Raw genomic sequence first — 21,335 nt, 5'->3', positions numbered from 1 at the left:
AGAACGCGCCCGCCGTATCGATTAGGAGCAAAGTGAGCCGGAGTATTAGTAATTCCGCCTCTTATCGGAACCTCCCCAGCATCGCGATAAGGAAAAAAAAGTTCTCCCCGCGAAACCAATTGAGAACTACAAGCCAGCAGCAGCAATTGGAGAAGTGCTAAATTCTGAAGCTTCTGAATCTCTTGATAAAAAAATTTCGATGCATCCCAGTTGCGCCATCCACCAACTACCAACCCTAGGCTGAATACCATCGCAAACAGCAATTGCATAGAAAATCAGCAAAAAAAACAAAAACACCAAACATGAAGATCAAGGCCATCAGCCGATCCGTATCGGCCCACCAGCCTCCCGGCACCGACACCGTCAAGCAGCCGCGAAACCTCGACTCGGCCGTTCACCCCTTTGAGCGAGCGCGCGAGTACAAACGAGCCCTCAATGCTGTCAAGCTGGAGCGCATGCACGCCGCGCCCTTCATCGGCCAGATGGGCAGGGGCCACGTCGACGGCGTCTACTCGCTGGCAAAGGACCCCAACTCGCTCGAGCGCTTCGCCAGCGGCAGCGGTGATGGCGTCGTCAAGGTCTGGGATCTCGCCTCGAGGGAGGAAGTTTGGCATACTACAGCGCACGAAAACATCGTCAAGGGCCTCGAGTGGACTAGGGACCAGAAGCTGCTGACCTGCGCCGCCGACCGCACCGTCAAGCTCTATGATCCGTACAATCTGCCCAGCGACTCTGCTCCGATCTCATCGTGGCTCGGCGCCGGCGCCTTCACCAGTCTCTCGCACCACCGCTCGAAAAATGCCTTTGCTGTTGCGTCGAGTGTCATCTCCGTCTATGATCTCGAGCGGCACACGGCCGCCCCCGAGGTGCTCCACTGGCCAACTTCCACCGACACAATCACAAACGTCGCCTTCAACTACGTCGAGACGTCCGTCCTCGCCTCGTGCTCCAACGACCGCTCCATCGTCATCTACGACCTGCGCACCTCCGCCGCCGTCGCAAAGTCCGTTCTCACCTTCGCCTGCAACCGCATCTCCTGGTCCCCCATGGAGGCCTTCAACTTCGCCGCCGCCTCCGAGGACCACAACATCTACCTCTTCGACATGCGCAAGATGGACCGCGCCCGCAACGTCCTCAAGGGCCACGTCGCCGCCGTCATGGACGTCGAGTTCTCCCCCACGGGAGAGGAGCTCGTCTCCGCCTCCTGGGACCGCACCGTCCGCCTCTGGAACCGCGACCGGGGGCACTCCCGCGACATGTACCACACGAAGCGCATGCAGCGCGTCCTCTCCGCCAAATGGACCCCCGACGCAAAGTATCTCCTCTCCGGCTCCGACGACGGCAACATCCGCCTCTGGCGCGCAAACGCCTCCCAGAGACAGGGCGTAAAGTCCGCCCGCCACCGCCAGGCCCTCGAGTACAATGACGCCCTCGTCCGCCGCTACGGCCACATGCCCGAGATTGCCCGCATCAAGCGCCACCGTCACACACCAAAGGTTGTCAAGAAGGCCGGCGAGATCAAGAACGAGGAGCTCAAGTCCATCAAGCGCCGCGAGGAGAACGAGCGGAAGCACTCGAGCAAGCAGTTCCAGGCCCGGAAAAGCGAGAGAGAAAAGATGGTCTTGGCTCGAGAAAAGTAATCTTTCTGCGGATTTCTGCTGGTGCTTGGTTTGGTCCTTGTTTATTGGAGGTTTATAAAATTGGCAAGGGGGGTTTTAAACTTGGGATTTTGTCAAAAGGTTGTTTGCATGGCACGGCGTTTAAGGAACGAGGATTTCTTCTAGGAGACCCAAAATAATTACTGTCTCAATCTGTAAAGCTAGATCTGCTGGTAGTATACATAGTAGGGAGGTCTTTTATTTGTACATTTGTTTGTTCTCATCATACTACTATAGTAAAAAGAAACGCAAACAATTTTCTCTTCAAACAAAACAACACATGTAAGAGACTGCTATCCTCCCTCAAGAATTACAAGAACATATACGACGACATCACGGCTAGACGCAAAATCTTAAGCAATCTGTCTTTGAAAAAGTTCATAAAAGACAAAACATATCGTTACTTTTCGTCTAGTCTTCATCGCCTAAAGTAACAACGCGGCACACAAATCAAGTGCTGCCGATCAATCAAGTAGAAAAAAAAAAAAGCAAAGGCAAATCCATAAGCAGGCTAAAATTCCGTATTTGCCTCTTTCTTGTCCCCCTTTAAACGCCGTAAAGCTTGCCTCAAGCCGGATGAAGAACAAAGGAAAAAATCTCGGGAAAACCAAGCAACAAAGAAAAGAAAAAACTAGAGGGTGTTCTCGAGGCATACCAGCGCTCAGTCACAGGAGAGCTCGTGTCCACATGTGGTCAACGAGCAATTCTCTTCCGCTCTGTAGGTTGTAAAGAGTGTAGTCGTTAATGAAGTTGTCCTGTTTCTCCCTGTATAGTAACTTATCACCCGCCGCCGTAAAAATCCCTACCCTTCCTCGCTTATCGTCTCAACGCCAAATTTGTTCCGTTCTTGTTGTACAACTAATGCATTGCCTGGCCTGCTTATCCCGGCGGATATCTTAAAAAAAATCGAGAAAGAAGGAAAAGAAAAAAGGAAGAAAAAAAAAAAGTAACGAGAAGAGAGAATTAGAAGAGGCGGTATGAAAAGGGGCTTTAGACGCTGCCACGAGCAGCCTTTTGAGGCTTGTAGTTGGACATTTCGTCAAACCAGCCTCGCCCTTCGTTATAGCGGTAGGCGTGGAAGGCAATGCCATAAGGCTTGGGTTCGATGGAATAGAGCATGCCCAGGGGCACGTCCATGTCGGTAATGTCCTCTCGAGTCAAGTCCATGAAATACGCCATCAGGACACGGCAAACAGACCGGTGTCCAATGATCAAAACGTGGTCAGTAATGCGCTCAATCTCCCGCACCATGTCGCGGAGGCGGCTAATAACCTGAAGGTAGCCTTCACCGCCGACACCCGGGTAGATGTAGTTGAGCTTGTCGTTGGCACGCTTCTTGAACTCCTCGGGGAACTTGGCCGCAATCTCTTCGTATGTCATGCCCTCGAACTGGCCCGAGTTGAGCTCGTTGAGCATTTCCCAGTTCTTGACGTCGTAGTCATCGTCAACGTCAAAGTATTCGGCCGTCTCCACGCTGCGCTGCAGCATTGATGTCCAGACGCAAAAATTCTTCTCGTCCACATCGCTGTACATGTCTGGATAAGGTGGAGTGTTGTCGCCTGGAAGAGGTGGAAATGACGCCTGCGCCATCTTGCTCTTCTGCTCCATGATCCACTCCTTTCGTTTGTGAGTGATGAAGCGATGGAGAGCTTGGGCGTAGCAATGGCCTCGCTCGGTAAGAGCAGAATCACCACCTAATTTGCCAAGCTCGTTGTCGATGCTTTGGCCATGGCGGGTGATCCAAATCTGGCGGGGGGCGAGGTTGAAGCTGGAAAGGTAAGTGCTGAGCCCGCCGCTTAAAAATCCCTTGAGTCTGTGCTGAATCAACTTTCGTCCAACATCGACCATCTAAAGGAGGTTAGCGAAATGATGAAGAAAGAAAGGAAAGGCTTCTTGCAGCCTGTATACCGCTCAACGTACCTGAATGTATTGCATATCGTGCTCTTCCTCGTACTCTCCAAGGGGCTCGTATGCGCTAGCGTAGGCCTCAACTCGGGCCTTGAAATCCGCCAGTGACTGGATTGGATCCTTATCCCGATAATCGGGGCCAGAAAGCTTCAGTCGCATGTTTGCCTCAAGCAAGTCTGGATCTCTGCAGATACTCTCGATAAACAAGATACCAAGCTTGGGTTCTCTCTGCTTAATGTGATCCACGACGTGCTGTCTTCGCGCGATAGTGCTATTTGTAGCATCAAGGATACCCACGGCACCACCCTCGTTCAAAAGGTAGTCCAGGAGCTCGTCCAGGGTATCCATAGCCACCTGCTCTCTGAAGGCCGCAGCCTTTTCGTTCTTGGGGTCGAAGAATTGGGCAGATTGGTCTGCATCCTGCTGTGATTCGGCTTGGTTGAGATCGAATGCCGTAGGCTCTTCTCGGTGTCGCGGGCTCAACAAACCGCTAGGGGCTGGCATGCCATTCAGTAGAATCTCAGCAGCTTGAACTGGAGGATCAAGGCAGTCGGGTTCTGGTGCCAGCTTGGGGTGAATCGAGACCTTGCGACCAGCCGTCTTCCGCCGCCGATTGCCCACGTTGAAGATGCGCGATTCGTGCTGCTGCCATGTCAGATAGCGCTGGAGCTTCTTTGTGATGTATGATTTTCCGCGAGCCGGCAAGCCGACCATGACAATGACGAGCTTGGCGGCCACGTCGCGCTGAGGTATCCGTCCATCAGGCGAAACCTTGGACCGGGTCATGCCCGGGATATTGAGAGTCGTCGCATGCGGTCGAACTCGGGGAGTCTGGCTGCCAGAATTCTGTCGCTGAGGAGGCCTATTGTTTTTCCCGGTACATTAGCCTGCGTTCTTGGCGAGTGACGTAGTCGCCGTCATGGATTGAGCCTGATTTTGTGGTGGAGAAAAAAAAACCCTTCGAGCCCAGAACAAAGGCGAAACAAAATCGCCGGGATATATGGGGAATCCACCACAACAATGAAAGGACGTTTTGTAAGCACTCACATGCGTGGCGAGCTGGGAGCAGTCGACGTGACGCTCCTCGAATACGGCGGCGTCTCTGTCAAGTCGTTCATAAGGTGCGCGACATTGACCATGGCTGGAATCGGTGCGATCGGGACCGGCAGCGTGCTGTAGACATCTTTGGCGGGGGGCGGCAGCACAGCCAGATGGTGGGGATGCTGATGCTCCAGTTCGGGAGAGGCGGGCGAGGTCGACGAGGGAGAGGTGGAAGGAGGCGACGGCGGTGATGAGAAGAGCCGGTTGTTCATGACAAGCTTTGCGAGTGCCGATTGCTTTGCGAGTCGTCGTCCAGCGTCTGTTGCGAGGAGGGGCAGGTAAGCAGGAAGTTTCTCGATGATGGGGGCGCAACTTTGGCGCAGAAAAAAAAATTATGACGAGGCGAACCAGGTGGGTTGGAGGGGGAACAAAAGACCCGGAAAAGAGTGAAGCCGATGCAATTAAAAGAGGAAAAGATAAAGAAACGAGATTGCGACTGGCGGAAGCGATGGACAGGTTACACACCTTCTCTGCTAAAAGACACTGCGGAAGGCATTTGGAGAGATACAGATGCAGGATCAAGGTTGGAGAGCAAATGTAAATGTCCAGGCCTGTGTTTTGACGCAAACGGGGGAGAGCCTAGAAGGCTCGCACTCGCAGGGAAATAAATGGCCTGCAGCATTTGGCGCGTCCAATAGCGTGCTAGCCCGCTGCGGCACCCTGCGAAACCGGCTCGTGGGTTGGATGAGTGGGCTGGAGCGCTCTGTAGGGGTGTGCTGTGTTAGCGGGCCAGGGCCCTGTGCCAGCGGCGTTCCAGGGAGCGCAGTGCGAAGTTTGGGGGTCTGAGGTGGCCGCAAGTACCGGTACTTGCAGCGTGAGGCTTGCTGAGGGAGGGGCTGACGCTGGGGGTGCCTGTGACCGGCCAGTTGACGGCGGTTGTGTTTGGAAGTGCGGTAGAGGGGCAAAAGGTACAAGGTACAAGTGCAGTCACAAGTGCAGGCACTGGTACAGGTACAAGCGCGGGTTGATAAGTGTTGGGGTGGAGTCGGGCTGGCACTTTGTGGTCGAATCCGGTGCGAGGAGATCGAGTCCGTTTTGAGACTGGAAGAAGATGGAATACAGTACAGTAAGCTGGCCTAGGCGAGACTTGGACTGAGCGTGTGAGTAGTGTGGGAGAGCGAAGATGCCGTAATATATGGCCGACGTGAAACAAGAACAAAGTCGCAGCAAAAAATCGAAATGGTTTCGTGGACGGCGAAAATGCTAACCGCTGCGTAATAAAATCTCGTTAGCATCATGCCGGCACCTGGGTGCATGAATAAATGAGATGCCAAAAGATAAGCTGGGATCCATAATAGGGCAGCGTGCTCGCGCCTCATACAAAAAATCGCAGCCCACAATAATAACAACACAGGTGATTGATCAGGTGTGCGCGGGAGCCAACATACGTCAGAAGCCCGTTATATGGCCACCGGAAAGGAGGCTTTGATGACGGGAGAGCAACTGTGCCCAATTTGGCTGATACGAACCGTCTCAGGATTCAGCGAGGTGAGGTGACGTTCCGGGTTGTTAGCCCGAACCAGGACAGGTCGATCGATAATGACGGCGAAGCTCGCTGAAGAGGGCGAATAGCAGCAACAGATACTATCGTCGAGGTTTGCCGTCGGGGCTGTGGACTCGTAATAAAGTACAGGTGGACAGGAGCCAGCCTTTGAGTGGTGAGAGTTCGTTCGCAGTCGAATATGTACCTGACTCTTTGTACTAAAGATAGACACCGAAACAAGGACAAGGGATGCTGTGGTTTGTTGATATCAAGCAGGCGTCTTATCTTTCAAGATGGGCAGAGAGCCTATGGAGCAGAAGACGAGTATTGAAAATCAGAGTCAAAAATGCAGCCTCCCACATGGAGCACCAGGGCTTTATACAAGACCACATAGACAACCCAAAAAAGGCTCCTACATATGCCTACATGTAACGACTCAGAGGTGCCAACGCCAAACTCCGTGCATGGCATGGCGCTTCGAATGCACCATCTCACCTTGGAAAAGACCAGCCCACTCTGCTCAGCCTGTGCTCTCTTCTACATCGGACATATTCCACGTCCCTCTATCCAGACAAGCGTTGCCAAGTGGGCGGCAGCGTGCCCTCCCTGGGCTGGGCCAAGCAAGTTACATGCCCATGCCCTCCATGGAGTATTGGATGTACATGCTCCTTCGTACATGTCGTACTACCCATCTCTAACAATTTGATACTACCTCTAGCAAGTAATAGTAAGATCCGTAGCATGCAGGCAAGCTGGCTCGCGTCATGCAGTTAAGGCGGAATAGACGGCCCTAAGAGAAGAAGCGTATGAAAAGACGTCCATTTCAGCACCGAAACGGCCTTTGTGCCTCGTGTCCCTGTAGCTGGACCTGATCGGATTCGCGCCGAGAGACGGCCGGGCCTCGTTTCTCAAACGCCAGGGGGGTGGCTTCAATTGCTTCAAATTTCCGCCGTCCGAGTCCAGTATTACGGGCGAACCAACTTGTTGCTGGTTGGCAGTTTTTTGCTTCCTTTTTCCATTGGTCTCTGAGGATTTTGCTCCTGCTTGGCGCGCTCGGCGGCTTCTGTGAATATTTCTTCTGCCGTCTCGGGATACACACGCCTCCGCCATGTCTCATCCTTTTCAGCCTCTGGTGCCGCACCCCCAGTCTATCCCTTCCAAGGATCGATGTGGTGCTGCCTTGGATCTCTCTCTATCTCTCCATCCCCGCGATTTTCATTAATAGCAGCATGCCGTGCGCAACCACCAGCCGCAAGCCGCCTGCACGCCGCCGGAAGCTCCAGTGCCGGTGCTGCTCAGCTATCCCGTGTTGCCCGTCATCGCCCCCATCATATGCTCACAATGCTCTGTTTCTGTCGCTAACCGCGACAACCTGCGAGATTGAGCGGTCGTGATGCTGTCAAGCCTCGTCAGTAGACTTGTGCAACTACGTAATTTTGCAATCACCGACGTGGGCTGCGTGACAAGACCAAGGCATGCAAAATGATGCAGCTTGCGGCAGATGATGGCGATGGATGGACACCAGCGATGATCCCCTTTTCCTCTCTTCTTGGCTTCGCCACCCTCACGTTCCCATTCATCGTTCTGCAGCAGTGACAACAGCGGGCAACGCAAAGGCTCCCCAAAAAGGCTGCTCCAGCAGGAACAAGGAATTTGGCCGTTCCATTGGAGCACCAAGAGGGTGTCCCAAGCTTGTCTCCGGGAGGGTGTGCATATCTCATCCCCAGCTCAACAACCCACGGCCACCTCTGTACTTGACACGTGCTAATTTGGTTGTTCAACCGCCTTCTAACTGGTTTGAAATATTCTGGGCCAATCACCATCGATTCCCCCCACGGGCCCTGTGGCTGTCTCGATCCTCCCAAGCTCACATCTCTCCAAATCCATGACCGCTCGTCCCAAAGCAAGGGCAGACCGTTGGCCGTAATCTTATCATGCTCTTTTGTCCTCCCTGCAAGGCATCAGTCATTGCTGTGCACTTTGTACTTGGTAGAACCATTTGGAACTGCGAAACCCATGTCTCACGGGTTTGTCAATGGACTTGCTCGACACCATAGCCCCTCATCTCTCCCGTGTCGCCGATAGCGGACCATTTTTCTTCGCGTAGTAGCATCGGACATGACGGATCAAGGCCCAGCTCGCAAAGGGCGCTCTGATGCGACTCGGGCGCTATGATTGGCAGGCTGGCCATTACCCTTCCTCTTCGCGTAATAATCTTTGGGCATGCGTGGAATTCACATGCATGCTGCAAAAACGGGAAATCTGATAATAACCACCACCTAGAACCAACGGCTCGTCACGACACCGGATGTGATTCATGTCGAGTGCCACCCATGCTCATGGTTCTTGTCCTCTCCCATGTACCCAGCACTCGTAATTGTGTCAAGGTGACCACGCCAGCCTTACTTTTCTTTAGCCACGTTTGTCACTCTTTGCATCCTGCTGTACCGTCTCGCTCTGCAAGCGTGGCCCAACAATATGCACCGAAAAAGCATGAAGTGTTGAGCCTGCTTTGGCAGAGGCACGGCATTGTTAGCACCCGGCCGACGTCATACAAGACCAGGGGGAAGCGAAACGGCTCGACTGTGTGCAAAAGTGAGTGGACGGAGCACTGCTCCATAAAAGTACCGGTACGCCGCCGTCCACGCACTAACTTGGTGCCTTCACCAACATGCCTTGACGTCTTAGTGCTTCGTAGTGAGGCGGATGGTGTTTACAGGGGCTTCTTCCATCTATTGAATCGGTAGCGCACTCTCGCATCTCACGTCGATGGTGCATGGATCCAACGTAATATCAAGCCCATACGAGTACGGTGCTGAGCCTGAACCGTACTCGTACCGTACAGTACAGGCCAAGGCCACGGCTGAGACAAAGTGATGGCCTCAACAAGCCAAGACGTTGAGATTAAGGTGAGACCTGGTGGTACAGAGGACTCGTACGGAGCAGCGTGCGCAGATGAAGGGGGCTCAGAGACAAGTCAGAGAGACATGGCTGCGTATGCTTAATTTACGCGCCCCTTTTACCCCATCCAAGCACCAGCTGTTTGTCAGATGGTTTCACGCCATGGTAATATCCCAAGACATTGTCGCTGTTCCAAGTACGACGGCCTAAGCAGAAGGCATATCGCATATCTTACCATTTCTTGGCGGATGCTGAGGCAGACAGATAGCTAAGGCTTGGTGGCCGCCCCCTTTTTGGTCCACGCCCAATGGCAGTGCGGTGCTTGGGGGATCTGCCTTCGCCAGTCATGAGACAACGTGGGCATCTTGATGGTAGGTAGAGATGACAGCATCGCTGCTGTGCTGTCGTGTCAGGCGAGAAATGGTAGCCATTCCAGCCCCCATGCTGTGCTGTACTACTTGCTCAGATCGATCGCTACGCCATGCTGTTCGACGGCGCATCATCATGTGCCCTGCTGACGAGCGCGCGCGCGAACAACAGACGACCGGATATGGGGGATGGTTTGTGCTCGTGCTCGTGCTCGCGCCTGTATATCCATATGCTGCGTTGATGAATCCAGCAGGATTCGGCGGTTATGCCCACCTTCGCTGAAGCTGGCGCGGCCCACGGGGGGTTTCTCCCGGGCCGTCCAGGGTTTGGCCAATTTCAGTGAGCCAGCGAAAAATCTCATGGTCTGTCGTATGTCAAAGACGAGCCTCACGCCGAAGCTTATTTCGGTGTCGGTGGCAGAACACGCTACCCGTAGCTCAGCTCTGTCGACTAATCTCACCACTTAATCTACGTCGCCTAGGCATGACAGTTTGACAGTGGAAACGGAACTCTGTGCCTACAGAACAAGTCCGTGCTTGCATCCTTTCATATGCCTCGTGTGCTACTCGTTTGTACCGCACCCTTTTCGTGAATATTGGATGCCAAGCTGCCGTAGAGTGCTGTAGAGGTTGCTCGGTGTTTCCGGACCGGTTTGCATACTGAGCAATGGATGATCCTTGTTGGTGTGAGTCTTCGCAAGCTTCCCCAAAGGGCCAGAGGCGGCAAAGCTAGCATGGCTGACAAAATGGAATAATGATCTGTAACATTAGTGCAAGTGATCGCTTCGGGGTCCGAGGGCACAAGAATAGAGCGTCTCCGGAGCATTTGCGACTGAGTGGGTTTGAGCACTTGAAATGGCTTGCGAAATCCGCACCAAGCGCCAGATGCGCAACGTAAAATGAGCGCAAGACCCTGATCGTCAAGCCAACGATCTCGGTGGGCTCGGGGGACCACAAAACTAAATGTTGCATCAGCTTGGTCTCTTCCTCTTGCTCGCGTTTCTCACTCCCACGCAGTGAATTCAGCAATAATGCCAAAATCGCCTGTTTTCATACCCAGTTATAGAACCCGTATGAGTCGTACTTGTACGTACAGGTAAGGTAGTATCTGTAGTAGTACTGGGTAGCACTACCAAGACACTCGCCTCCCCTCCCCCCATCATACCCCGCGCAATACTCGCAAAGAGTGAGAAACGACAGCGATCTTGAGCACGCGTGTTACCCAGACGGAGACGGGCGGATAAGGGATTCCTCTGACAAGTCCATATTTGCAAGATACAAAATGGGGGTCCCCAACGTAGTAGCTCCTCCTTGGTCTTTCTAGGCTTGGTAGGCCAGGTTTTGGGCGTGGGGGGCGTGACGCCAGCTACAGTAGCCCCGAATTCAGCGAACCATTTGCCGTTCCTGCGTTGAAATCACAGTTGAGCAAGACGATCGGTGCAAGGCTGACAGGGGAGAACTGTTCCGAAAGCGCAGCATGCAGCGTTGGTGGCGTCGCCCGATATTAAACGTTGGAGGAACAAGTGTTGGAAAATCATGGGGAACAGCAGTTGGAGTTGCATGGAGCCTGTTCCCTAGGCTAGTTCGTGCGGAGTACTCTGTGCTAGCAACTGATGCTTAATTTGCAGTTGATGCACGAAGTAAAGTGGAAGTCGGATTTTTGGGTACTAGCTGCGGTGGCTGCAAGCAACGTTGGATGGAGGAAAACGTTGGATCACATCGCCTAATGATTTGATGATGGTGTCTTGGGTAGGTTTCGAAGGAGCCTGGGAGGTTTCCAAGTTGAAATTGGTAGCAGCAGCATGGGATAAATTTGTAGAGGGCATTTTAGAGGGAACAACCTGCAGCCACAGCGCCTCAAACACTTCTAGAATTCCGCAAATTCCAAAGTCACCAACAAGTCTCTTGAGACTCACCACATTTTTATGGTATTTTGTTCTTATTCAGCACTTAATGAGCAGATCATCTATAAACTATTTTTCTCTAAATGCCGTTTTCATAAGAAAGAAAACAAACAAATGCTGTGTTTCCATATGAAACTCGCCGTGACTCTATATCTGAGATGCAAGTGAAGATTTTAGGTGGGGCGCTGTGCCTGCCGATCTCATGGCCAACCAGCGCCTGCGTTTTCCCATCTAGTCCCCACTTTTCTCTACGATCCTCACCGGCTTCTCACCTGAAATGCGCAGAGTTCGAACATCTCCAATCCCGCTCAGCCTTGCCCATATCAAACGCACAATTTCAAAAGCTACTCTGGTAAGCCTATTGTATTCTCTCTAGCCTTGTCAAAATCTCCTCTTATCATCCGGTCACATGACGACTTATCATCGGCATCTCATGAAAAAGAAAGAAAAAAATTAAAATCCATGCGTTCTCTATTTCTAACAAATTCCCAAGCGAACTGCCTTCAGCAACAGCCCCAAGTGGCAAGAGAACCCATTCATCTTATCGCTCCCACTTTGTGTCTTTGGACAGTTGCTCTTTAGAGTCTGGGTTAAAAGGTACTTTCAGGGCAACCTTACCCCGGCTGTTGGAGCTTCTGTGCCTGTTCAAGTCACGTTCAACAGATCGCCTTTTCCTGGCCAACCAAAACAACTATCGCCGTCGCCTAGGCAAACGAGACTCGACCTCATCAGAGCAGCGCCTAGCCATTTTATTTTCTTCTGAAATTGCTAGCACCTTCCCTTCGTTTCTGCTCCAAGTCTCCAAGTCTTCAAGTCTCCCAACCTATCAGAAATCGCAACCGATAGCAGTTGGCTGCCAGTTGCTTTTTTTCACGTGGGCTGGTCCAAATCATCCCCCCAGTAACTCATTCAGGCCACCCTTATCTTCTTTTGACGCATCATAAGCCATCAAAGGGTTTCTTACTTTATATCCTCTCACTACTGCCAAGGCACCCGAAATCGCGAAGATAGGATAGCTTGTGTCCACTGGTGATTCGAACACACACACTTTTTCTTGCAGAGAAGTCCTCGTCAGCTGAAATCAACCCTTTGCCTTGAATCTATCCAAGCAGAGAATCATCTCCTCTTCCTTGACGAGGACGAACCCAAACACGACAGATCATTATGGCTGTCGAAATGGACTACTATGAAGGAAATGGCGAGGCAGGGCTTGACCTTGAGATCAAAGAACCCCGTCAATTCAGAGGCGCTTCGCCGAACCCATTAATTGATGATCTTCGAGCTCAGAACCTGCCTCGAGGAGTGCTCATCCCTCTAAAAACGACCCAGGAGGTTCGCCAAGACCACACTATTGTGCAGGCGTACATTACCAGAGCTCCAACCAAGTCCGCTAACGACGTTATCACGCAAGTTTTCATTTCCATGCTCACAATCTACTGTATGCTAACCAACCTTTAGCCTCCTGCGCGACATGTGTCCTGACGGTAACGCTAATACCTTACCGCACCTTCGTCGATGCGCAAAGCCATCAGACCTCCCTGCTCATCTCAAGACGCAGTTGATGAATGACACGCCAGTTGGACGGCAGATTCACACTGCAAAATCTACCTGGATATACATCATAGTCGGAGAGGCCAAGGACTTTTCCCAAGAGGAACTCATTGAGCTGCTATCTGGCGTGGAAGGAATCGAGAAGGAACCCTTCATTAGTCTTATTCCAGTTCCATTGTTGGCACCGACCTCCCAGGTCCAGGCCGCCATGTGGTCTTCGCAGTTCTGGCCAACTGTCTATCGCAAGAATAATCCTCTGGGGCCACATCCGGGCATGGTGGCTCGTGGCACCGACGATATCAAACATGATACAGCAATTTGGATGGCCTTAGCCCATCGCGTCGCTCTCCAGGCCAAGGAAGCTGGTATTGGAGAGGCCATGGGTGCCGTGATTGTCCAGAGAAGCGAACACGGCACAGAGCTCGTTGGACTTGCTGGTGATGCTAGACACCACCAAGGAGGTGCCCTAATCATGGGTGGCAACAATCCCATGTCACACTGCGTCCTGCGCGCTATTAGCATGGTGGCCCAGAAACTCGTCCGATACGAGCGATTGGCTACCGAACAACCGATGGAGTACGCCAATTTGGATTTTGACGCCTTCCAGGACGTGCCCTTGATTGAGCTGGAAAGAGAGTGTTACAAGCAAGAACACCCAAACAGAGACGGCTACCTATGCCATGGACTGGAGCTCTACGTTACTCACGAACCATGCGTAGCGTGCTCCATGGGTGTGCTCCACTCACGCATGGGAAAGGCGGTATTCTGCAACCATATGCCTCAATCGGGCGGCCTGAGCTCAGATGATCGTCCTGATGGAGGTGGACGAGGATTGGGTCTTTTCTGGAGACGAGAGCTCAACTGGAGCTTGCTGGCCTGGGAGTGGGAGAGTGACGGCGTACCTGACCTCCCCTCTGTTGACCCAACCACTCACGTTTAGGATTACCACCTCCGAGGACGATATGAGACTCGACACTGCCCTCGCTGGCTGGAGCAGTGCAGGACGATGGAGTCCTCCGGGCAGGGGAACGCCCAAGCTAAGTGGTATGGTTTTGGTAAAAGTATAACGCGCTGTTGCTGCATCGTGTTGCGTCTGTTTATACGAGTAATTTATGATGGAAAATGCATATTGCTACGACGCTATTGGCGACGACCGAGAGGAGTGTTACAAGGAAAGGGAGAGGGGTTAGATAATCCTCTGTTCGCTGAAGGGACTCGGTACGAATTACGAGGTATCAGATTACTTTGTGGAAAGTTTGTGATTTTTAGTACGGCATGGAACGGCGAACGGACGGCTGTATTGTCATTGGCAAAGATTTGTATTATTAGCTTAGCTCATCAAGGGAGCAATAAAACAAAAAGGGCATTTACATATTCTTGATGTATGGAAAATGGAGAGATGCGATGGCTTCTAGCTTGCTGAGACTCGTTTTGACTGATTTACACTCGGGCTTTTACACTTTATTACAGGGTAGGTTCATGTTCATACACATGCCTTGCAAACGGCCTCACATATCACATCTCCGGCGCTCTTCATCACCAACGTTAATACGAAGCAGAGCTCACGCTTGGAGGGCTGGGCGGCAGAGATGCCCCAAAGCTGCCCTAACCACCGACATCACAGGGATCCGGCGCCTCACTTCTACTGAGGTCGCATCGCGGCAAATGCAACAGACCCCGGCGTCTCCACAGGCGGGAAAGCGGGCAGCTGCCCCTCCTAAAGTTTGCGCGAATCACGCGGCTGCTCTGCCTTGCTCTCCAAGGGCAGAACCCCCCCCCCCCCTTTCGCCTTCGCTTCCTCGCCTGGCATCTCTCGTCTCTCCGCGCAGCTCCCGCAAAGTCTCTTTTAAAATACCGACTGTCCGAGCGCCCGCTCAGCTGCAAAAGCCCGGTCGGCCTCTCCCTCGTTGGCTAATCGCCATGCCATTGATGTGAAGTTGATGCGCCTTCGCCCTCAGCCTTGTGCGAACATCATCGCCAACGGCATAAGCGCGGCACGCTCCGAGTTTGGCCCCGACACGATTCTCTCCCGACGCCGCTTTGGCTGTGTGGTGCGGCTGGCCGTGACCGTGACCAGGCTGCGATCAAGCCCTTTCCGAGCTCGCACCGCAGCGCCGAGCCTGGCGCGAGAATATTATGACCTGGCCCCCGGCTCGTCTGTTTTCAGGTTTGGCTTAACAACTTACACGACGCTCAAGACCATGGGCAGCAACAACAAACGACCGGCCTCTACTAGCGCTGCGGCGCCGAGTCTTTCGAAGAAGAGGAAGACGGACAACATGCAAAAATACTATGCCGTACAAGCGGGCTTTGTCCCCGGCGTGTACCTGACATACTCGGAATGTCAAGCGCAGACGGCTGGCTTCAAGGGTGCCATTTGTGAGTGGTCATTTTCTGGCGAGTTGATGAGCGTTGGGCGATTCAGTGTTTCTAATCGTTGCTCTATTGTCTCATAGTCAAATCTTTCGTTTCTAGAGACGATGCCGAAGCGTTTGCCGCCGGGAAAAAAGTTGCTGTGGCTGATGAGCCCGCAAAATTCTATGCCGTCGCAGTCGGCAACCCCACGGGCATCTTTACAGACTGGTCTGAAGCTTCAAAGTCCATAACCGGCATCAAGGGCCCCAAGTACAAGCGCTTTGGAACCCGTGCAGAGGCCGTCGCATACATCCGACAATATGGTAATCGAGAAGCGATAGAGGCTTTGGGAGAGAAGGTGGTGGAGCCAGTGAAGAAGGTGGAGGTTGAAGAAGAGCCTGTCACCATCAAAAAGTTCACTCCCATACAGGAGGTGGCCGCGAAAAAGCCCGCAGAAGACGTTCTCGACGTATGGACAGATGGAAGCAGTTTGGCCAATGGCACAGCCGGCTCCCGCGCTGGTTTGGGTGTCTACTTTGGAGATAAGGATCCTCGCAACCTGGCGGAAAGATTACCCGGCGAGCCACAAACGAACCAGCGAGCGGAACTCATGGCCATGCAGCGCGCCTTGGAGATTGCGCCTTTGGAACAGCATGTCCGCATTCACAGCGATAGCCAGTATTCGATCAAATGTGTGACTGAATGGGCGATCGGGTGGAAGCGGAAGAATTGGCTGACAGCCAGCGGCGAAAAAGTGAAGAATCAGGACATTATACGGGCCGTCCTCGACAAGATAGAGGAGCGAAACAAGGCGGGTGGCCGAACCTACTTCCAATGGGTAAAGGGCCATGCCACAAATGTTGGCAACATTGCTGCAGACCGGTTGGCCGTTAGAGGCGCCAATCTTCCCTGAGATCAGCGGTATTCGGCCCCCTATGACCGATAGAGATGAGAGTAATGTTTTTGGGGGCCTTTTCCTCCCGTTTGTTTCCGGCAGTGTGGTTGCAATATACAGACTGCGGAGAAGATATGAAGGTGTTACGGGAAAAGCATTCATACCACGGAGTTGGGCATGAGAATTAATGATTGTAACGGCAACTGGAGGGATTTGTGAACTTGTAGGGTAATTTACATATTAGCTGATGAAGGTCGTGAATTGATACCTGGAGTTTCGCTGTTTATGTCTGCTTGAGCCGCTGTAGTTTCTGCCAGCCCGTGCTTGTACAAATACCAAGATTTCAAAGATAATAGCGAGAAGGGAGGGGGAAACATATAGATAAGGGCTGAATGCGACTCTACCAATTCAGGATGACTCTCAAGATAACATGTACATAATTTTTTACATAACCAAATAACCACCCAGCATTAGCAGGATTTTGTGGCTGCTCTACAGGGATCATCGCCAAATTCTTTGGATCGGGAACCAAAGCTGTCTTTGGTGGAGAATTTTTTTCTGGGCTGACTGGACAAAAACGCCACTTACCGACATTGTCGCCAAGAAAGAGTCATCTCGAGATTTTCCCGACCGAGATTCTTGAACCAATCCTTTGTATACGATCTCTAAGTCTGTGTGTGCTGCTACTTGCAGAGTGGGATTGGATCTTGACGTTGATTGGGCTTTTTTGCCTCTTCTCATCTACCATATATCTACCAACTTTGTCTCACCTGAGCTGAGGGAATCCTTCCGACTTTCTCCTTGGGCGAATCTTGGGGGAAGTTCTGATAAAGAGACTTGGGGGCCTTGGCGAAAAAGAATGGCCGCTGCTGCCTTTACTATTGCTGCTCACATTTCGCGTTGCTAACATTTAGCTGAGGCGTCACAATGGCCAACATCTGGGCCGTTCCGCTGGCGCTGTCCAACTTCAACATCGTGGTTGCGTTTCTGGGGGGGTTCATATCGCTGTTTGGGCTGGTGTCGTATCTCTTGAAGGAGAATTACTACTTGTCGGAAGCTCGTGAGTGATGCCGCCCGTGTTTACTTCTTTTTCCTTTCGCTGTCTTTCTTCTTCTTCCTTTTTCTGCATTTCGGTGGAGAGTGTCTCATTTGTCTGGCATGCCCTCTGATGATGTCTCTCCCCCCACGCCAACGTCATTTGATCTGTATCGGGTTGCTGATTGCGTGATGCAGTTATTTCTCTCCTAATTGGAGTTGCCTTTGGGCCTCATGGTGCGAATTTCATTCGGCCGGATGCCTATACTGAATGTGCCACGAAGGGCGGCATCGACGTCGAATGCGCGGAGACTCGTCTGAGCAACATCACGCTCAACTTCTCGCGACTTGTCCTTGGCGTGCAGCTAGTCCTTGCAGGCGTGCAGCTGCCAAGCAAGTATCTGTGGAGGGAGCGCAAGTCTCTGGGGTTGCTGCTTGGCCCTGGCATGGCCTTCATGTGGCTTGCCACGAGCCTGCTTGTCTGGGCCTTTGCCGGGACGCCAAACTTCTTGCACGCTCTGGCTGTGGGCGCCTGTGTCACGCCTACGGATCCTGTGCTGTCTGCTGTTATTGTTAAGGGGAAATTTGCCGACCACAACATTCCCAAGGAACTGCAGAACCTCATCGTTGCCGAATCTGGTGCCAATGATGGATTGGGCTACCCATTCCTCTTCTTCGCCCTGTATCTGATCAAGTTTGTTGGCTCTGGAGCTACCTCTGGCGGAGGTGGAGAGGCCATGGGGCTTTGGTTCACGTACACTTGGGCGTACACGATCCTCTTGAGCATCATCTATGGTGCGGTAGTGGGATTGCTAGCCAAGGAGCTTCTCCGCTGGGCTGTGAAGCGCAACTACGTCGACCGCGAAAGCTTCCTTGTGTCTGCTATATCATTGGCCTTGTTTGTGCTCGGTACATGCGGGCTCATTGGCACAGATGACGTCCTGGCGTGCTTTATTGCTGGAAATGCATTTACTTGGGACGATTGGTTTCGTCTCGAAACGCTGGATGACTCTTTGCAGCCTACGATTGACATGCTGCTCAACGTCACCATATTCTTGTGGTATGGAGCGTATATTCCTTGGACCGAGTTTCGCTACAATACCATAATTCCTCTTTACAAACTGGTGCCTCTCGGCATTGCAGTGCTGCTCGTGAGGCGTCTCCCCTGGATCTTTGGTTTGCATAGATGGATTCACCAAATTACCGGCACGCACCAGGCACTCTTTGTTGGCTTCTTCGGCCCAATAGGAGTCTCTGCGGTGTTCTATCTGTTTATTACTTTGGAATTTATTGAAAAGTTCATGAGTGATGAAGACGGGAACCCAAGAAGCGACGTCAAGGAACTGGGCGCCATGGTGAGAATTGTGGTTTGGTTCCTGGTCGTTTGTAGCGTTGTAAGTTGTTTTTTAATTCATGAAATCAAGGTTTAACATGACATATATTAACTCTCAATTTTATCAGATTGTCCATGGTTTGAGCATTCCGCTGGGCAAGATCGGATACTTGGCCCCGCGAACCATTTCTCGTGTTCTCACCGAAAACAGCAACGGCGGCAACGTGTACTACGGCACAGCCATTACTACCATGTCCAGATGGTTCTCTGTCGCAAAGGATACCGAGGAGATGCCGGTAGTGAATAATCCTGCCGTCCTCGGAAGCATTATTCGTACGAATAATGACGGCACTTCGGACCCTGCAAGGCCGCGGTCTACACCTCCGTCTGATGCAAATACCCCAAGAATCGTTTGGCAAGATCTCGAGCCGATTCGGCGAGTGAGGACTGACGGTTCGAGGAGGAGCAACCCCCTCCCATGACGAACTGGCGTCCGTCGGGCGTACTGACTCTGTATTCCCGGGATGTGTTGGCTTCTACATGGCGCTGGGTGAGCTGAGCATGTAGAAGCCAAAAATATGCATATTTTTTCCCCTCCCAAAAGTCAACTTCGTCGGCGTTCCTGCATTATGCTTATTTTGGGCCTATTCTCGATTATTTCCGTACCTCATGAGTGATGGCTTAAGCCTTTTGGCTAAAAGCCATGATGCTTATACGATACTCCCGCATACTTTCTATAACGTACCCATTTGAGTGCCGGTGGCTTATTCCCGCGGACTTTATTACCTCACCGTGCCTCTTCATATATAGATGTATATAGGCAGCAGCAAATATCTCTTTCGTCTGATTAGTCTAGATAATCAAGAAATTCAAGCATAACACCAAATAGGCCAGCTTTCAAGCTGAACGGAAGCCTTTTTTCATCCGTGAGGCCGTTCCATGTGTGTCATGATCTTCCAGTCTAACTGCATACAGGCAAGGGGTTCGGTAGCAGCCGTTACAACTCGTTCAAAGTCAATTCCCAAATTCCCAACAAACCGCAGCCTCAGCAAAACACGCGTCGGTTCCATTTGAAATCTGGAAACTGTGACATGCTGGGGACGAAGGAAGTGCTCCAGTCGAAAGGTGTTATTTATGGGGACAGTGTTTGCGAGAAGCCATTTCATGATGTATTGGAGGGTTCGCTTGAGGAGGTCTTGCGGACTCGCGATAAGACCACCAGCAGGCGGTCAAAGTTAATACAAGGGCTAAAGGCAAGATTGGCAGAGGATGTGCCTGGTTTTAGTTCCGGTGGCGCTGTCGGGCTGCTGTTCATCAGTGCCATCCAGCCATCGTTCAAGCCTCGAGATACTGTGTATACTTGGATGGATGGATGCTGTGGCTGGAGATTGGAGGGCCGATGATGACAGAGTGCATTGCATTGGTCTCGTGGCGCGAGCTCACAAGGGCCCTGTTGCATTTACGCAGGTACTTGGTTGACCGGGGGTATTGGATTAGCCGTCCGAGGACAGTATTGCATCGTCGTCATTCCTCTGCCTCGGTATTCGTGGTCACGATTTCATCGTATACCCAAGTATAGACAGGTAGATCCGGGGAACGTCACGAACACGTGGCTCTTTGACAGCTGGTGGGTTCAACAGAACAGAACAGACAAGAGTCACAGCTTCGGCCTTGCCAACAGTCGGAGCTGAATCGAGTCCACGATTGCCGAGTCAGCAAGTATGGGGATTAATACTGTAGCAACTCTTTGGGGTTCGACGAAGCGGTGCCAAGTCGGCCAATGAAGGACAAGCCAGAGTCAGATACCCTTGGCAGAAGCGGCAGACGAGTTGCGCGGCGAATCTATGACACTGTATGCGTCAGCGCCATGCTATTGAACGACTTTAAAATGGCTGCATATGCACGGGCAAGGGTTTGTCTCTTGTGGATGGGGCACAGTGTGTATGACGACAGTCTGCGGACGGAGTACTACAGTATTATGTACACTGGTGCATCGTGACGGGCCAGTGAGAGCGAGCCTTGCCGGTGGTGCGCGGCGCACACATGCGGGTGCGTATACTCTCGCAGCCGTCAGGGCGCCGGTGGCCTCAATCGCTACCTCCAGCGCCTAGCAACTGCGGTGGCGACTCAGGTATCTGATGCTAAGGTTTTGAAACGCAGCGGCCGACCGCCAGACGCATCGCGGTACAAAGTATACCAGGTGGCCTCAGCAATGCACAAATAAGCTTCTTCAAGTTCCAAGATTTTGCTAAGCATAACCGCTGGCAAGTTCATGCATCTCAACTTCGACTTGTATTTTTTTTCGAGGAGATTGCAAAGGCCTCACGCCCGTCGTTGCCGAAACGCACAAAATCGGCCTCAATGCTGGTCCAGGTGCTGTCCACTCACTGTTTGCACTGCCCGCTGCCCACACCGTGCCTATAACGGGGGCCCCAGTGTTGTTTACTGCTACTGTACGAATACAGCGGTCGGATTCTTATCGGCGGCCTGCATCTTGTCTTGTTCTCCTCACATCGACACGGCGACCATTTGCATTCTCATCTCATCTCATCTCATTGCATTGCACGATCAAAAATCACAGAAAACGACGCGAATAGCATCAGAATACCGCACGATACTCTCCTTTTCACTCTCACAGTCGCGGCCGACCAAGCGCCCCAACCGCGGTCTTCTGACCCTCTGCACTAAAATACAGGTGAGTGAGTGTGTGCGCGTGCTTGCTCTCCGCCTGTTTATCGGCTGGCTTCGCCGACGTTCGTCAACTTCCGCCCGGTCGCCAGAAAAAAACCCTCTCTCTCCTTCTCCCATATTCTCTCTCTCAAACCTCCCATCCACCACCCCTG

At 52.2% G+C, this 21,335-nt stretch overlaps 6 protein-coding genes across 6 annotated transcripts; 4 read left to right on the top strand and 2 right to left on the bottom strand.

The window, feature by feature from the left end:
- Positions 1-140: 140 nt before the first annotated feature.
- Positions 141-1,917, top strand: V8C40DRAFT_253908 (rRNA-processing protein SOF1). Its single transcript, XM_083217717.1, has one exon. It carries the CDS (start codon positions 303-305, stop codon positions 1,638-1,640), a length of 1,338 nt encoding a protein of 445 aa, XP_083069502.1. The 5' UTR covers positions 141-302; the 3' UTR covers positions 1,641-1,917.
- Positions 1,918-2,479: 562 nt separating this feature from the next.
- V8C40DRAFT_79744 (6-phosphofructo-2-kinase-domain-containing protein) lies at positions 2,480-5,028 on the bottom strand. Its single transcript, XM_083223439.1, has 3 exons — positions 4,614-5,028; positions 3,579-4,428; positions 2,480-3,506 (listed from the first exon to the last, which is right to left on the bottom strand). The coding sequence occupies exons 1-3, from the start codon at positions 4,877-4,879 to the stop codon at positions 2,649-2,651; spliced, it is 1,974 nt and encodes a 657-aa protein (XP_083069501.1). The 5' UTR covers positions 4,880-5,028; the 3' UTR covers positions 2,480-2,648.
- Positions 5,029-5,277: 249 nt separating this feature from the next.
- V8C40DRAFT_253904 (uncharacterized protein) lies at positions 5,278-6,008 on the bottom strand. Its single transcript, XM_083217716.1, has one exon. It carries the CDS (start codon positions 5,984-5,986, stop codon positions 5,744-5,746), a length of 243 nt encoding a protein of 80 aa, XP_083069500.1. The 5' UTR covers positions 5,987-6,008; the 3' UTR covers positions 5,278-5,743.
- Positions 6,009-7,903: 1,895 nt separating this feature from the next.
- Positions 7,904-9,045, top strand: V8C40DRAFT_79732 (uncharacterized protein). The gene has a single exon (XM_083223438.1). It carries the CDS (start codon positions 8,322-8,324, stop codon positions 8,895-8,897), a length of 576 nt encoding a protein of 191 aa, XP_083069499.1. The 5' UTR covers positions 7,904-8,321; the 3' UTR covers positions 8,898-9,045.
- A 3,151-nt stretch (positions 9,046-12,196) lies between these two features.
- V8C40DRAFT_79692 (cytidine deaminase-like protein) lies at positions 12,197-14,314 on the top strand. Its single transcript, XM_083223436.1, has 2 exons — positions 12,197-12,729; positions 12,782-14,314. The coding sequence occupies exons 1-2, from the start codon at positions 12,488-12,490 to the stop codon at positions 13,812-13,814; spliced, it is 1,275 nt and encodes a 424-aa protein (XP_083069498.1). The 5' UTR covers positions 12,197-12,487; the 3' UTR covers positions 13,815-14,314.
- A 2,644-nt stretch (positions 14,315-16,958) lies between these two features.
- V8C40DRAFT_79633 (Sodium/hydrogen exchanger family domain-containing protein) lies at positions 16,959-19,394 on the top strand. Its single transcript, XM_083223435.1, has 3 exons — positions 16,959-17,184; positions 17,358-18,553; positions 18,621-19,394. Exons 1-3 carry the CDS (start codon positions 17,052-17,054, stop codon positions 18,972-18,974), a joined length of 1,683 nt encoding a protein of 560 aa, XP_083069497.1. The 5' UTR covers positions 16,959-17,051; the 3' UTR covers positions 18,975-19,394.
- The last annotated feature ends 1,941 nt before the right edge of the window (positions 19,395-21,335 follow it).

Source organism: Trichoderma camerunense, assembly GCF_050948025.1.
Source record: "Trichoderma camerunense strain CBS 138272 chromosome Unknown V8C40scaffold_18, whole genome shotgun sequence".
NCBI lineage: Eukaryota > Fungi > Ascomycota > Sordariomycetes > Hypocreales > Hypocreaceae > Trichoderma > Trichoderma camerunense.
The sequence above is the reverse complement of the archived record's forward strand: the minus strand, read 5'-3'. Positions and strand labels throughout refer to the sequence as shown.

What these genes read in the sequence shown, in the direction of transcription:
- V8C40DRAFT_253908 (XM_083217717.1), top strand. Translation starts at nt 303, where the DNA reads ATGAAGATCAAGGCCATCAGCCGATCCGTATCGGCCCACCAGCCTCCC.
- V8C40DRAFT_79692 (XM_083223436.1), top strand. Translation starts at nt 12,488, where the DNA reads ATGGCTGTCGAAATGGACTACTATGAAGGAAATGGCGAGGCAGGGCTT. An exon ending in TCCGCTAACGACGTTATCAC is followed by an intron (nt 12,730 to 12,781) that starts GCAAGTTTTCAT and finishes ACCAACCTTTAG; the next exon opens with CCTCCTGCGCGACATGTGTC.
- V8C40DRAFT_79744 (XM_083223439.1), bottom strand. Translation starts at nt 4,879, where the DNA reads ATGAACAACCGGCTCTTCTCATCACCGCCGTCGCCTCCTTCCACCTCT. An exon ending in GCTCCCAGCTCGCCACGCAT is followed by an intron (nt 4,429 to 4,613) that starts GTGAGTGCTTAC and finishes GAAAAACAATAG; the next exon opens with GCCTCCTCAGCGACAGAATT. An exon ending in ACGATATGCAATACATTCAG is followed by an intron (nt 3,507 to 3,578) that starts GTACGTTGAGCG and finishes AACCTCCTTTAG; the next exon opens with ATGGTCGATGTTGGACGAAA.
- V8C40DRAFT_79732 (XM_083223438.1), top strand. Translation starts at nt 8,322, where the DNA reads ATGATTGGCAGGCTGGCCATTACCCTTCCTCTTCGCGTAATAATCTTT.
- V8C40DRAFT_253904 (XM_083217716.1), bottom strand. Translation starts at nt 5,986, where the DNA reads ATGAGGCGCGAGCACGCTGCCCTATTATGGATCCCAGCTTATCTTTTG.
- V8C40DRAFT_79633 (XM_083223435.1), top strand. Translation starts at nt 17,052, where the DNA reads ATGGCCAACATCTGGGCCGTTCCGCTGGCGCTGTCCAACTTCAACATC. An exon ending in TTACTACTTGTCGGAAGCTC is followed by an intron (nt 17,185 to 17,357) that starts GTGAGTGATGCC and finishes TGCGTGATGCAG; the next exon opens with TTATTTCTCTCCTAATTGGA. An exon ending in TCCTGGTCGTTTGTAGCGTT is followed by an intron (nt 18,554 to 18,620) that starts GTAAGTTGTTTT and finishes CAATTTTATCAG; the next exon opens with ATTGTCCATGGTTTGAGCAT.